The following is a 16,790-nucleotide window of genomic DNA, read 5'->3' as shown; positions in this document are numbered from 1 at the left end:
ATCTGGCAAGAGTTTATACCGCTTTTCTAAAGAAAAGATAAACCCAAACTCCATTTTCAGGCATTTAGCCCACAGGTTTATAATGGGTATTGTACCAACAGCTAAGAAGATCCTATCTCAAAATACATCCGATATAATAAAAGTTAGACTTTGAGGCTACAGAATATCCTGGAAACAAGTTGAAAGGAAACACAGATCCACAACAATTTTTTTTTTTCCAGTTATTGGCAGGATTGCCCGTTGTTTCTGTTGTGCAGACAAACTGAGATACCTGCCTGCTGCTGTTGTACAGCCGCGCTGCCAGGGGGCTGTTCTTCATGGGCCTTGGAGGCTTTAACCAGTAAGACCTCCCTTTCGCTGGGTCTTAGTATATCCCTTGGAGAAAGCCTTTCAGAAAACGCTTGATATTTTAGCTTAACTGCTATATTGGATTGGTATCCAAATGGCAGCAATAAGGGTGGTTTAACTCTATTCTTGTTGGGTTTGGTTTTGTTTTGTTTTGTTTGTTTTGTTTTTTATACTATCTCCAGTCTCCGATTTTCCCTTGTAAATGAATAGGAAAAAAGGCAAAAAAAATCACAGTGACAAGAGGATACAGCCCTCTACTGACCCGTGCCAGCACTGCTGCCAAAGCACGGGCCCAAACCAGCTGCTTCGGGACTTTGCAGAGCACCGTTATTCTGCTACCGGCTGTGGTCTGATATTTGTTACTAAAAAAGAAGCACCAAAATACCTTGTTTAAATTTGGCCATGCTTCAAAAACTTGGTAATTCCTGGAATTTCCACTTAAGCTTCAAGGAGCCATGCTGGAAAAATGTCATTACAAATGCATGCTCCGTTTCCTTTCCAGAGAAAATCGAGTGAAGTGCTGGAACTACTAAAAAGAGACATTTTTCTTCTAGCGACAGCTTAGTCTCTGTACCATCGGATCAATCTAACTTCATGCAAACAAGACACGAACACCTACAGAAAATCTTTCAGCTTGAAGGAGAGCGTTTTCCCACCAGTCATTTGTGTAATCAGAGAGGAATGGGAAAGCTGTTGCTTATATCTTGACCTCTAAAATTTTCCATAGTAAAAGCAATGCATGTAACAGTTTTATCTTAGGGGGGTGTGTGCAACGACAAACCAATACCCGGTAACAGGTAAAACCGATGACAGGTAAAAGGAACTGCGGTAGGGGATGAGGAAGGCGTCACCAAGAGGGGAGGTTTTTTTCTCTTTGTTCCTTCCCAGCAGCTTTAAATTACCAACGTTTCCTGCAAGCCCGGACTTTGCCCAGAACAAACTATTTCATTGCTGTGAGACTGAGCGGGTGTTTTACGATGTGCAATACATACATAATATTGTACTGTTGTAACAGAAAATCAGGTTGGCTCGAAAGCTCTATTGATTTTATGTTGAAGTCAGCGGGAGGGGAGGAGGGCGGTGGGAAACTGCGGCCAAGGCCCCGAAGTCTAATAAATAACCGGGGTGATGGGGTTGCTGTGGCCCTGCACAGTGGCAGAGCAGTGCCGGCGGATGACTGAAGAGCCGACGGGTAACCCCGGAGGCTGCTGCTCCTTGTTTAATCAGGAGCTCGCAGATCGCCGGCAGCGGCAGGGCAGACTTTTCCCTCGCTGCGCTGCCGACGGGGCATCTCGTCTCTTCTCCAAAGGTCCCCTGCCCAAATGGCGGAGAGGATTAATCCCCAAAGCTCCTCAGACCTCTCTGGGTGATGCCACCGTTGGCAGATTCCAAAGAGGAGATTTTCTTTCCCCAGCCCTGTGATAAAACTCTACCGTAAAAAAAGTGAATCATCTCCAATCGCTCTTCTGCTCTCAGCGTTGTGCTGCAGTGACCGCCCCTCTCTCTCCCAGGCTTTTTCTCTTCTACCTAAAGAACGTACGGGTCCACACTTTGCCCTGACAGAAACAAATACGGAGAGACGATGCTTCTACACCGATAGGATGAAGAGCTCCTCTCATTGAGGCATTTTGCCCTCACCGTGTTTAACGCAGGTGACTACTGCACTGATTTATAAAGCTTCTTTGCCACCAAATAGATCATAATATCCACTTTAGTCCTATAGGATGACTATAGGAAACAGTCCTATAAAATTCACAGATCGTCTTTGAGAAAACTAAACAAACTAAATTAAGAAAGATGGAACTTTAAGTCTCATGAAATACACTCTTGGGTGATATATCTGTTCCTTTCAAGATTTAAAAAATCTTTTTAGTTCTATAAAAAAAAAATCTGAAAAATTCGGGTCTGCTTTCAGAGCTCATCCTAAATAATTACCTTATTTCTGGAGCCTATCAGGTTTGTGACATCCCAGTTACCCGGCGCATCTGAATAAGGTTCCATCCCATTCTCCTCCGCTGACCCCTGGGGGAACGGGCGGCCCTGCTCCCGCCTCAGGCCAGCGGGGTCACAAGAAACGCAGCTGGCACTGGTTCTGCAGCTACGTAAAGCCAGTACAATTCTTTCTTTATTCATCCAGTGTTAGTATGATCTGGCACGCTCTAAAACCAAATAAAAAAAGCAAGTTAATCTGAATCTTGACATGCCGGCCACTGAAGTCTAAATCGCTTTCTCCAGAGGTAGAACAAAAGCTTTGTTTTATTGGCTACGCATTTCCAGTAAAACATTTAAGCTCCACTTGCCAACACCAGCTCTACCATGATCTCAGGAGAGTCAAAGCTGCCTGTGCAGTACAACAGGCCGCTGTGCTTTCTGTGCCGTACAGCACAGTTTTTGTTGTCTTGTGCAATACCTTGTTCAGGGTGCTTTTTATTTTGGTTTTGTTTTTGTTTTTTGAGCCCAGCCTGACATGATGGTCGGGTTCGTGAAGCACCTGTGGTGCTCCTGCAGGTTCATACCTGTGCCTCGGCACCAGCCCGCTCGACGGCCGCTGTCGGCTGACTCCTGCGGTCCGCTGAGCCGCGGGCTCCACGGCCAGACACGTCCTGCGGTGGCAACCCAGACCAGCCCGGGGATGTCATCACCAAAATGCTGGCTCATCTCTGGATTTAAAATCGCTCGGTTTGCTCGCAAAATCAGACAAGCGCGGCTTAAGCCAAAGGATTCTTACTGCAGCTCCACCAAAGTATATTTCAAGGAATTAGCTACGCACACGTATGCTTTGTACTAAAATGCTTATTAGACTGGTTGACCTAGAGGAAGGACACAGGAATAAAAGCCAAGCAATACAGCGTCACGGTTAGCTCCACAGTTCTTCCCTAACGACAGATTCATAGCGATTAGGGCCAGAATGGGCGATTACTATAATTTTGTCTAACCTTTCGTTAAGGAATTTGTGGAATCCTGGAAGAGGCTGAGATCGGTCACTATTCAGAAAGGATTAGAACAATTTAGGAAAAAAAAAAAGGAAAAGTAGTAAGGTCTGGCTTGCAATCTGCAAAGTATATACCTGTGCTGCAGACACTTGTAGGGTCACATGTGTCCTCTAAGCTCGAAAAATAAACTAGTGCCTTTATACAGACACTATGGGTTTGTCTGCATCGCTACCTAAAATAATTTGTGCGCTGTACAAGTGGAAAATGGTACTAACTTCAGAGACTCACCATTTTGGCTGCACTGTACCAAGCTCAGCATGGAACAGCAGAGCATTTCTTACTACGCACTGAAGTCAAACAGCGTAATACGTTTTTTTTCCCCGTTGGAGTCTTGATTAAAGCAACGATCACCCACAAACACAACTGCGTCCGTATAGCCCGGCTGCGCTGTCCTGGACCCAACTCCAGAGGAACGATCAGGTTTCAGCGCTTCACGCTGTGATACTCACCGAGATGCGACATCAGGACGGTGCCGTTGCCTTTGTCCAGTGCGTTGTAGATCACGGCCGCTGTCGCACCCCTTCGGGCAGCCACCTTAATTTTTTCAGCAAAAGTGCAATTGCCTCTTTCAATCAGTGCTATCCACGGAGGTTTTGTGACAGTGAACTGGGTGTTTGCATCGCAGGCTTGAAGATTAGCAGATTTAGGAATGCCCACAAGCCCCTGAGCGCTAAGTAGAGGAGAATTTAATCCATACTGGCCACATCTGCAGTGCTCAGACACAGTTCTGTTGCTAGCGCTGTTGAAATAGAATAAGCTGACAGAGGCTCTCACAGAAAATGCCTCCGTAGATGTGAATAAAATACTAGCAATGACCAGGAGGCAGAAAAACCTGAACTTTCCCACTTGCTTCATTCCTCATTCACAGGAGCACAAAATGTAGATGCCTACAGCTCTTTTCAGCTGATGGTGATTGTAGCTAGCCCACAGCCTACTGAGGACTTTGAAATTTCAGTTCCGACAGGAACCTGACACCACCCAGGTAAGTCCTCGCGGTGTCAGTGAGCTTATACGGAGAGGGGGCTGGGACACGAGCGACACCCCTGCCTGCTGTGAAAGTATGGTGAGATGCAGGCTGAAGGGGCTGCAAGTCACCCTCGGCCCTGGCTTTCTGCTCCTTCTTCACAAAGCATCTGTCTGCCCCTCCTTCTCCCCCCGTTGCTGCACAAATTCTAGCTTTGATGATGCTTCCTGAGAGATCGCTCACTCCCCCCCCCCCTACCCCCCGCTCCTATTTCAACCTGAACGTCACTTCAGAGGACCAGGTCATCTTTCATTCAGCAATGTAAGCTCAGGGTTCTCACTGCACAACGAAACCTGTTAAAAAGTTCACAAGTGGAGGGAAGGAAATACTGAAAAAAAAATGACCCATCTTATGGACAAAGCTAACCAAGGCATTCCCTGCATTTCTCCTTTCAGATTCTTTCAGTCATCTACTCCATCAGGTCCAGCTTGTTCTAGTGTTTACAATGAACTGATTTTAATGCAAGAGCTGCAGGATCACCTAAGAAGATCACAGAAGCAAACTATCTCTTTCAGCCCATTTTCACACTCTAGCTCACTTTCACAATGTACATTGGGATGTTTGAATAACTATGACACAACATTCCGTTTCTGGCTGTAGGCTCTATATATTCTTTCTCTGAATTCAGTGTTGTATTCCAGACCAATTACTGTACCAACTCTTGTTTTCTTATGTTAGAACAGAAAAATGAAAACCTTCCTAATGTCAGAATTCTGTAGTCCATAATGAAAATAAAGGACTGTTATGGTTTGAAGAACCCACAATAATTTACCATCATTTAGACAATTATTGTATCACCCGATGACCCCTCCCCACCCGGGAAGGGGAATTGGGGAAAAGAAAGGAAACCCGAGGGTTGAAATATAAACAGATTTAATTGAATAAGATTAAATAATTAACATTAATAATACTACAGAACCAGCATTGATCCCCATACCAGTATAAAATATACGAGGATTATACTCAGCCCATTATATCCCAGCAGTGGACAGCAAATGTTGGAAACTGTGAGTGCTGTGGCTTCAGGAGGAAGGGAAGGCCTTGGGGATCCGGCACTGGGGCAAGAAGTTCTCAGGATCGCCACCATTAAAGCAGAGAGAACTTCTCAACAAACTTTCTAATTTATATTGAACATAAATTCATGGTATGAAATAATCCTGCTGGCCAGCTTGGGTCAAGTGCCCAGGTCTCACTCCTCCTCGTCCCTGCACCTGGCTAGTTTGAAAACACCGAGACCTTGAAACCCGCATACCATAGCTGGCTATAAAGTATTTTCACAAATTCAGACACTAGTGTCTTCTAAAAATGCAGTTTTCCCTAGCATTAGAAGAGACTTTAGTGTTACCCAAACCAGGAGAAGGACAAATTGTAAATTCGTCAGGGCCTTTTTCTTCTGCAAAAGTCATGCTGCACAGTCAGACTTGAAAGCCTTTGTTCTCCTGTAAAGATTCTTTATAAGAGTAAACATGACTGTGGAGAAGATTTCTGGAAAATTGGAACAGCTTTAAAAATGAAAAGAAAATGGAAAGAAATTGAAAGAAATCATCCAAGATGTTTACATATATTAATTCATTTATTTATATTCTGCAGTTTTCAGTGTTGCACTATTCTACATCACATTAAGTCAAAACTGATCTTACCTCTATTATACAATCAAAAGTACCATTAGCTACATACAGTTTCCCTTCCTCTGTTTTTCTTTGAAATTAATGCTGGAAACTTAAGAAACATGCAAATGTAAGATTTTTAGAGTCCAGTTCTTTGGTTGGGTATGAATTCTGCAGTTAGGGAATGTGCTCTGACAGTATTTTACCCTCAGCAGTAGCAATACACAGCAGCAAGAAAGATGACTCCTATGACATTTTTCAGGAGTAACGATTCTGAATCTTGGTTTAACATGGCAAAATTAACATGTTTTGACAGACCTGGGATCAAAAATACTATGGTTTTATACTTTTGTCAATACACACCTAGTGAAATACAACAGTAGTTTCTTTGCAGAGAGGACCTTCACCCCAGTGCTGCAGTACTGGTTTGGCTGGGAGGAGGGAGACAGACAGAGTGGGTGGAACCATATATTAACACTGCAGCACTTCAGAAACTGAAGTCGGCGTATTAAGTTCGGTGTAACTTACAGGGATGGGGTAAGTGCCTCTACAGAATGACCCAGAGTATTGAAATTCCAAGTCTACTACAGGTATTGAATTTTTCTCTAGCTATACACAGAGAGCCTGTGCTTCTAACACTGGCACTTCATTCCGCAAAAGTAAATCTCTCTCCTTTGCAGCTTTTGCCATGAAAAATTTCAAACACTTCTGTAAAATAAAATTATCCACTTTAAAGTCTCAAGCGCGTATTATACATATTCCACGCCATTCTGAAGTTAGAGTTAGGAAGTCCTAACATGGAGGATGAAACGATTAATGCTACGTTTAAAGCGTAGTAAGCAGTGCAATGCGGCCAACAGCCTTTGCTGCATTTCTATTGCATGGGATGTACGGAGTGTCTAGAGAACTGAATAGAGTGGCTCTGACACTGTTAGCCACATCAGTCCTTTCATACAAAGATAATTACTTTAAAAATTGCTTCTAGAAGTAATGGTTTCATTAAAATTAAGACTTCGACCTGAAGTACATCTAAATAAAAAATACTGGCTGACACAGTCAGCATGGCTCAGTTTGGTACACGAAGTGCTGGTGCTAATCTCTCTCACTCTAGAGCAATGGCCTCTAATCTTCACGTACCCATAAACAACAAAATTACACAAATAACACATTGCAAGCAATACTGTGCTCTTCTTGGGTTGGTATGTTTTCATTTGCCTTCTGTGGCAAGATTACAAGGTACTCTCAAAGGCATGGGTTGACAAACATTGCTCTAGAACTAATACTATATGATCCATACAAAATATAAACATACGAAACATAGTCACATTTAATTAACTTTTAGACCCTGTGCAATTCAAGTTAAACTTTTCTCATTAATACATTTTTAAACTGTAAACCACACTAGAGAGACAGAATAGTTTTGTCAATTTCTTTAGCCTTAACAGGCTTTTACTTTTTATCTGTAGTTGCCTATGAACTTCTACTATAATAAAGACAATTACGTTTCTCCTTCAATTACCACTAACTGATGTTAGGGTATAGAATTTAAGTACTTGAAGACAAAGTCCACTGTACCCAGGGCAGATGAGTCAGCTACTAGTTGAAAGAGATACTCCCCAATTACCAACATACTGCTAAAATGAACCTAAAAGTTTTCCACAAAAGAATAAATCTGTTCCTATAAATTAACTCTGGGGGCTTTGGTCAATAATGGTACAATTTAATTGGCAAGCTTCCATAATGCAATCATTTCTTCTCAAAGATTTGAACTGAGACCAGCATTTCACATGGACAAGTCGTCAAATAGCAATGCGTTTTAGCTCCTGCTTGAGAGTAATTTCCTACAGATCCAGTTGTCTAAATGATTTGATGCTGTTTTGACATGGGAGGAAAAAGCGGGACTTGGTTCTGAACTCAGCAGGAGCCAGCTGCTGCTTAGTAGACAGGCAAAAAGTTGACAGGATTTTACAGTCTCTTGCTCTTGTGGAAGTAGCAGCTTCTCACAGCTGCTGAGCTCCTTCATGTACTCAGAATACAGCTACTAATAAAAAGAAAGAGGATAGTGGTGATCAACAGAAAAAAATTAATGGTGTGACAATCTGTGTATCCTGCCATGCTAAGCACTCCTTAAAGACAGTTTTTTCTCTTGCAAAGCTAGAAGCAAGTTCCATTAAAAAAGCTTCTTTTTTAAAAATATTTAATTATTTTTTTATTAATAAATAAAATACGTTAAAAACCTTTGAGTGCTACATTCACTATACAATGCTGTATATACAAAAGCAGACATATAAAAACACAACAGGTGACCTTGCTCAGGTAAAAAGAACTGAAAGTGGCTCCTTGGATCACTAAGTCCAGTCCCCAGTACTAAAGGCACCAAGGTATTTAATCCCTTTCACAAACACTAAGAGCAGTTAGGCTGCCCACTAAAAGATCACTATAGAACATAACAGCAATAGTCCTAAAAATTATTCTAATTTCCAGCCTAAATTCATATCATAGCCAATTACTTCTTTTGCAAACATTGCCCTTAATATCGGGAAATCCTGCTTCTCTTCTCAGTTCCCACCCTGATATATACATTTCCTGTGCATGTATGTGCACAGGGAAAGAAATGACAATCATACTCCTTGGTATCCTATGAAAAGATAAGCTCACCAAATTGCCTATTCATCCTTCCTGAACATAAGTGACCAAAACATTGTGTAATCAGTTTCAAGACTGCTGAAAAATAAAGGGAAAAATCACCCTTCTCAGTTATATGGATGACCATTACAATTGCTCTAAGGATCATAATTTTTTGTTTCTGTCTGCTAGTTCTAGAAAAGTGCAATGTGTAGAGGGTGTATCCAAGTTACAGCAATTTTATTTCCCTCCTTTTGAACAATATAAATTTGAAAAATAAGTTATTAAATTACACTGGATCCAGCACACCAGGTTCCACTGTCTTGTAGATTTTGCTCAGAAAGACTTCCACCTTATCATCACCCAAGTGACAGATGTCCAAGATGCAGACAACGTGTTTGCCGTCTAGATCCATCGCTGCTTTTACAATTTCATCTAGAAGTTAGGAAAACACATTTTAAAATACATACAGTAAAAAGGTATACTGAATTGACATTGTTTTCCATGCAGTGACATGTATATGTTCAACTCCGTTTAATGAAAAACCTCACTCTAACTATTAAATGCTGGCCTAACAGGAATTTTTTGGTATGATTTTATTAGTAAATTCAATCATTAGAAATGACAGCATCAGAACTTAGATATGGAAAACCTGAAATATTCATTACTTAACCATTAGTGATTCTCAGATTTCATAGTAGTATTCAAGAAAAAGCAAAGATGTATTTAAATTAAATCAGGTCTGTCTATATATAAACATGCAGGAAAACACAATGCTTATATAGCAGAGATTTCTATAGAGGATTAACTCTTGCACTGAAAGATAAAACAAGAAAGGATAAATGAGTAACGCCACTGAAAGCCAGTCTTACTTGAAAGCGGAAACATGTCACAAAGCCTTCCATTGCTAGTGGCCTTCTGCTGACATGCAGAGATGCAACTCATACAAGATAATAATGTATCATTTTGAACGTCTTCTAGTTGAAACAAGTGGGGATCTTCAGGACAAAACAGTGGAAGGAATGCAACATCTATTGCTACATCGTGATTTATACCTGTTGAAAAAACATATTTAAGTTAGCAGAAAACTTCATCTTCAGCCCATTAGCAACTTCACGCACCATTTCTTCTTTTTTAAAAAAAACAAACTATTGCAGGCTGAACCCGGATTTTTATTTACTTGCTCTTTGTCCATTAATTAATAATTGACATCTAAAAATACATTTTTATATATATGGGTATATATATATAGGTATATATATTTATACATAAGCACATTCCAATTGATGTGATGTTATACTATTATTTGAGGCTAACAATGCTGTTAGCTCAGAAAATATGAAACAAACATTGGAAGCCATTTCACGCTCCTTTTAAACTTTATTCCTGCTACAAGGGCAGAGAACATAGTTTTACAACCAGTGTATCTATGCAGTATGCAATGCAGTACTTTTGCTACTTTCATCTTGAATATTATATTGTAAGTCGTAGACAGTAAATTATCCATGGCCCAGCAATGTGCCCTTGTCGCCAAAAAGGCCAATGGAATCCTGGGCTGCATAGGGAAGAGTGTGGCCAGTAGGTCGAGGGAGGTCATTCTCCCCCTCTACTCTGCACTGGTGAGGCCACAACTGGAATACTGTGTCCAATTTTGGGCTCCCCAGTTCAAGAGGGACAGGAAACTGCTGGAGCGAGTCCAGCGAAGGGCAACTAAGATGATTAAGGGCTTGGAGCATCTCCCGTATGAGGAAAGGCTGAGAGAGCTGGGACTCTTTAGCCTGGAGAAGAGAAGGCTGAGGGGAGACCTTATTATGGCGTACAAGTATCTAAAGGGTGGGCTGAAGGAGGATGGAGCCAGGCTCTTTTCAATGGTTCCAAGTAACAGGACGAGGGGCAATGGGCACAAGTTAGAACACAGGAAGTTCCATTCAAATACACGGAAACAGTTCTTTATGGTGACAGAGCACTGGCACAGGCTGCCCAGGGAGGGTGTGGAGTCCCCTTCCCTGGAGATTTTCAAGACCCGCCTGGATGCAGTCCTGAGTAATGTGCTCTGGGCAATCCTGCTTTAGCAGGGGAGTTGGACTAGAGGTCCCTTCCAACTCTGATAATTCTGTGATTCTATAAGTCCCAGGATTATAATGACTGTAAATATTCAAACACCTTCTCTGCAAATCTGATGACTGATGAGTTGATGAGTAGGGCTAAAATACAACCCCTAATTTTCTAGCATAGAAGAAAGGCACTTTAGGAGCAAAAGTACTCAAAAAGCAACTCAATGAGAATAAAGCTCAAAAGAAGCAATTACAGTTGTCCTTTTCCCTTTAAGAACACTAACATGTTTCTGATTAATTCCTCTCACGCTGCAAAGTCAGCTGACAATCAAATGCAATTGAGTAATTTACCTGATGATGTCAGACTGGTTGAACTAGTGAACAGGACCTACCTCTAAACCTCTGTTTGTAATAATCAATAGCTTAAGGACTACACACACTCTTCAAATGACACACATAAACCTATGCACAAAATTGCAATTATATGGAAGGTGATATTAGAAACAAGATATTCAGTCATTTAATTTAAAGGCATTTTTAATGAGAATTACGGCTTTCCAGTAAAAAATTATCCTCAATTATGACTCTAACAAAAATCTAAACTGTCAATCACTTTTTTAGACTTCAAGAAATACTCAGAATCAACTGATTAATTTACAGAAATCCATTCAGTTTCTGACAAAACCTCAAGTCCTTCTCAAGTTAACACAGCAAAGAGCTAAGATCTTACACTGCTCTTGCTTAACCTTTTTTAGAAGCCAAACTACCAAATACTTACCCAGAACTGTCACTTCATAATACCCAAGGCCACTAGCACTTTTAAACTCATTGATATTTTTATCTGTTCTGGTTTCTTTTGGCTGGTGCACTGCTGCATGAAGGTTGTACTGTTGCATAAGTAAGTCTTTGTGCACATAATCAAATTTACGTGGGATGCTTTCTGGGAAAATTGTGCTGTGATGCAAGTATTTCAATAACTTGTCTTTCACTTGTGCCCACAGGTCACTCTGCCATGAATCACAACTTCTTCCAGTCTCTGCAGTTTCAGGTGCATCACTCATTCCTTCTTGGTCTATTATAAACACAGAAAATATTTAGCTGCTTATATGCTCATAGAATCGTGTCACTTTTCTTCTAGATGAGAAATATTTTCATTAGAACATTTCAATTATGAAAACATGACAGAATGTTCAAAAGACACAACACAATGAATTAAACTCGGGTTGGAATGCGGGGAGGTTTTGAGGTAATCAATGACTTCTTTGCCTCAGTCTTCACTGGCAAGGACTGCAGCCACACTACCCTTGACGCAGAATGCAAAGGTGAGGATTGGGAAAATGGAGAACTGCCCACTGTAGGTGAAGATCAAGTGTGAGACCACCTGAGGAATCTGAAGGTGCACAAGTCAATGGGACCTTATGAGATACATCCGCGGGTCCTGAGGGAGCTAGCAGATGAGTTCACTAAGCCACGAGCCATCATATTTGAGAAGTCCTGGCAGTCTGGCGAGGTTCCTGCCGACCGGAAAAGGGGAAACATAACCCCTGTTTTCAAAAAGGGAAACAAGGAAGACCCAGGGAACTACAGGCCAGTCAGTCTCACCTCTGTTCCTGGCAAGATCATGGAGCAGATCCTCCTGGAAACTCTGCTGAGGCATGTAGAAAACAAGGAGGTGATTGGTGACAGCCAGCATGGCTTCACCAAGGGCAAGTCATGCCCGACAAATTTGGTGGCCTTCTACAAAGGGGTTACAGTGGCAGTGGACAAGGGAAGACCAACTGATGTCATCTACTTGGATTTGTGCAAAGCATTTGACACTGTCCCACATGATATCCTAGTCTCTAAATTGAAGAGACATGGATTCGACAAATGGACCACTCAGTGGATAAAGAACTGGCTGGACGGTCACACTCAAAGAATTGTGGTCAATGGCTCAATGTCCAAGTGGAGAGCAGTGATGAGTGGCGTTCCTCAGGGGTCAGTACTGGGGCCTTTACTGTTCAACATCTTTGTCAGTGACATGGACAGTGTCATCAAGTGCACCCTCAGCAAGCTTGATGATGATACCAAGCTCTTTGGTGAGGTAGACACACTGGAGGGGAGGGATGCCATCCAGAGGGACCTGGACAGGCTGCAGAGGTGGGCCCAAGCCAACCACATGCAGTTCAACAAGGCCAAGTGCAAGGTCTTACATCTGGGTCGTGGCAATCCCAAGCACAAATACAGGCTTGGCGGGGAATGGCTGGAGAGCAGCCCTGAGGAGAAGGACCTGGGGGTGCTGATTGACGAGAAGGCTCAACATGAGCCAGCAGTGTGTGATCGCAGCCCAGAAGGCCAACCATATGCTGGGCTGCATCAAAAGAAGCATGGCCAGCAGGTCAAAAGAGGTGATTCTGCCCCTTTACTCCACTCTCATGAGACTCCACCTGGAGTACTGCATCCAGCTCTGGAGTCTCCAGCATAAGAAGGACATGGATGTGCTGGAGCATGTCCAGAGGAGAGCCACGAGGATGATCCAAGGGCTGGAGCACCTCTCCTATGAGGAGAGGCTGAAAGAGTTAGGGCGGTTCAGCCTGGAGAAGAGAAGGCTCCAGGGAGATCTTATTGCGGCCTTCTAGTACCTAAAGGGGGTCTACAGGAGAGCTGGGGAAGGACTTTTTACTAGGGCATATAGCAATAGGATGAGGGGGAATGGCTTTAAACTAGAAGAGGGCAGGTTCAGATTAAACATTAGGAAGAAGTTTTTCACTTTGAGGGTGGTAAGGCACTGGAACAGGTTGCCCAGAGAGGTTGAGGCCCCATCCCTGGAGGTGTTCAAGGCCAGGCTGGACGTGGCCTTGGGCAACCTGGTCTAGTGAGAGGTGTCCCTGCGTGTGGCAGGGGGATTGGAACTCAATGATCTTCAAGGTCCTTTCCAACCTAAACCATTCTCTGATTCTAAGAAATTCCTGTAAAATAATTTCAGGTGAGAGCACTCAATTTTATTTCTTGGTTTTAAAAGCAACAAGACATTTCATCAAAGACTAACAACCAATAAAGTAATTAATTATCCAACTTGCTTATGGATATGTTTTATTACTTTTAATATATCAAACATTCGTGAAAATTCACTGTAATTTTTATTGTTTTAAAGAAGCACAATGGAGTAAACCACCAATATGCTACAAAGAAAACCTATCGAGGTCATTACTAAATTAACATGAACTGCCACCTTGCAAAGATAAAAGGATGGACAACATTATACATAATATAGCTATATATAGAAGTAAACTGGCAGATGCTAATGTTGGGACAGATGCTAGTAGTAGACGAACTTTTAGATAAAAATACATGCCTCAGAGTATATTCAGTCAGCTTTGAAAAGAGGAAAACACGTCAAAATATTTGCATGAAATAAAAACCAGACCAAGCTGCACATAATGAGAACTGACAAATTAGACTTCTTCCTTTATCCAAAAATAGGTATCAAGAAACTAGCTGCATGGAACGTTAATTTCTTTTTCAATTGCAGAGGAAGAAAGGAAAACATTAATAACCTTAACTTAGAAAAAAATCCCTAAATCAAACATCATTCTTATTACTGGCTTGTATGTTCCATCCATTTCCTCCCACATCTTGTATTTGTCTTTTTAGTTAGGTACTCTCATAGGTTTGGGGCTACCTTCCTGGAGAGGGACAATTTTATCACATGCACTACAGCAAGAAAAATTCCAACAGAAAATGTGAGGTCTTATGCCACTAAGTATTTCTGAGGTACAAAACTAACTTCAAACTTCTGTAAAGCAACACAGAATTTATTCCCCATACTGGGAAACAGCTTGGCACTGTCCTCCCAGCCATCCTTTAGAACACATTAGGGGCACGACTGAGCAGAATGACATTAACAATACATCGGTACAGTGGCTCCCTAAAGGTTGATGCAGCCAGATGTACAGAGGAACTGTCTTGACAAACAAGGGTTATAAGGATATCTTTGTTGCCTGTTTTGGACCTGAAGAGAAGAAATAGGCTTAAACCTCCTAAGGTTAATGTAACAACTATTTGCAACATACCTGTGCTGCACTGTAAACTCTCTGATACAGCCTGTCCATTTTTATCTTGCACAAACTCTTCATGTTGAAATTCATCCAAGCTGTAAAAAGAAAGTGATAGTATATATATATTTAAAACCTATTTAACCTTAAACACCATGCAGCAAGTTCAAACCTTGACAGATTTGTAGTGATAAATGATACAAGCTTGAATGAGTAAGCACTAGTACCTGGTTTCATATCATGAGACTTGTAATATAGCAGCTTGACATAATGAGACCTAGTACGCTCAGTAAATCAGTTTTGAAAAGCTTAGGACAAGAACCCCTGTATTTCTTTGCTTTATGAAGTAGATAAAGTATTTTACACTCAAAACCCAGTGTTTGTTGCCCTCTACCGGGCACCTACTGAAATAGCACGTGTGACACTAAAAGCGGAACATTACAAATGCCCAACAGGCTTATGACTTGATTCTAAAAAACAGTTGCACAGCATGCTGCTGCACTTTCATATTGGCACCCTTCAGCAGTCAAAACCAAAGCATGAACCACATCATCACTCCAAAATGACAGAGAAATTCCAAATAAATATTTTGCTTTGAACATACTACCCTGTTGTAACAATAAATTCAATCAAAGCTAACTAGATTTTTGTTATACTTTCATTTTTAACCATGAAATTTTGAATTAATGGAAAGCAATTATTCTCTAACAATCTCTAATGAATTACCTAGGATATTATGCAGGAGAAAAACGTAACAGATACTCCAAAGCCACAACGTGGTAAAATAAGCTCTTAGGCCCATTTATTCCTTTCTTCTTTGCTCCATTCCTCTTATTATAAACTCAACATGATGTTTGAATAAACTTAGGAAAAAGACTATCTTGATTATCTTGCATCGCAAACAACTGAGACATAGGCAAGACTTTGTTAACGTACGATTAAAATTTCAGACTACATAAGTAGTTACTAATAAAATATTGCAACTGCAAATACACAGGGACAGTATACAGACAGTGAAAAAGGAATCAAAGACAAACATGCTGTTTAGTGGGACATTCTGTATTTCAGTCACAAGGATTTACAGGTGGGTTGGTTTTTTTTTTCCAAGTTTTCCCATTTCATACTAGGATATATCTTGAAAATTTCACTGGAGCAACTATCTTGTCATCTCCAACTCTAGGCACAAATGAATCCTCACTTAAGCAGCACAAACTGTGCAACTGAGGTTTCAGCCACCTAATTTTGTAAACAAAAAAAGCTGCCACATAGAGAACTTTAAAACAGCATGACCCTATCTGCTTCCCACCACCCACCCAAGCTTCTGAGCAGAGTTGTGTTGAAAATGTTGGTAAATGAAAATTTGTATGTGCTTCTATGTGACTTTGTAGTCCAAAGTATTTTTCAAATTTTGTGGTCCAAGGCAACCTCAGAAGTATACATTCAGGATGTCAAATCTAAGTTTATGCAGTGGTATTTTTATGTTTTCTGATGAAAGGCAGCAGGAAAGTTTGCCTCTTTCTAAAACAATAATTCAGTACTTATATTGTGCTTCCTATGGTATTATTTCTAGATAAAAGAATGTTTCCATGAAAATAGTATCTTATGAAGAATTAATTCCTTCTACAAGCACCATCAGGGAAAGTAATTAGCGTGTATGTGTAATGATAAATTAAACATTTACATACCAGCTATACTAATACATTTTCAAGCCATTAGATGACATTTTCAAAGGTATGAACCAAAGTAGTGTAATTAAAAATTAGTGCCCACAAAACTAATTCTCACTTTCAAGACCTGGACTTCTCAACAAGAGACATGAAAATCTAGCACAATGTTAGGAAAGGCTTGTTCAGAAATCAATGTGTCAAGTTCGATACGTGCCAGCTTCCCTCTTCATTAAAGCAGAGGATTAAACCAAGTCATACTGATGACAAGTTGATATTATAAAAATGGTGTCTTTTTCTTTTAAAATTGTCTAGTTTGAGAGGTGAATAGGCTTTGATTTAGAACTAGTAAAGCCTCTGAAAAACATGAAAATAACTTGTCATAATTTTTCCCCACTTCTTTCACAGATCTGCAGCTAGGATGATTTCTCCTACCTGCCT

At 41.0% G+C, this 16,790-nt stretch overlaps 1 protein-coding gene across 1 annotated transcript in view; it reads right to left on the bottom strand.

Annotated features, from left to right (window-relative positions):
- Positions 1-5,918: 5,918 nt before the first annotated feature.
- Positions 5,919-16,790, bottom strand: part of RADX (RPA1 related single stranded DNA binding protein, X-linked) — a gene marked incomplete at its 5' end in the record, with an annotated part of 28,007 nt that continues 17,135 nt past the window's right edge. The window contains 5 exons of the mRNA XM_082488359.1: positions 5,919-8,013; positions 8,891-9,032; positions 9,470-9,652; positions 11,430-11,723; positions 14,704-14,783. Coding sequence (XP_082344485.1) covers positions 7,992-8,013; positions 8,891-9,032; positions 9,470-9,652; positions 11,430-11,723; positions 14,704-14,783 — 721 coding nt within the window. The 3' untranslated portion in view covers positions 5,919-7,991. The remainder of the gene's footprint in view (positions 8,014-8,890; positions 9,033-9,469; positions 9,653-11,429; positions 11,724-14,703; positions 14,784-16,790) is intronic.

The sequence above is a fragment of the Vanellus vanellus genome, assembly GCF_965231255.1.
Source record: "Vanellus vanellus genome assembly, chromosome: 10".
Lineage (NCBI taxonomy): Eukaryota > Metazoa > Chordata > Aves > Charadriiformes > Charadriidae > Vanellus > Vanellus vanellus.
Note: the sequence above shows the minus strand (reverse complement) of the source record. Positions and strands in the feature narration are given on the sequence as shown.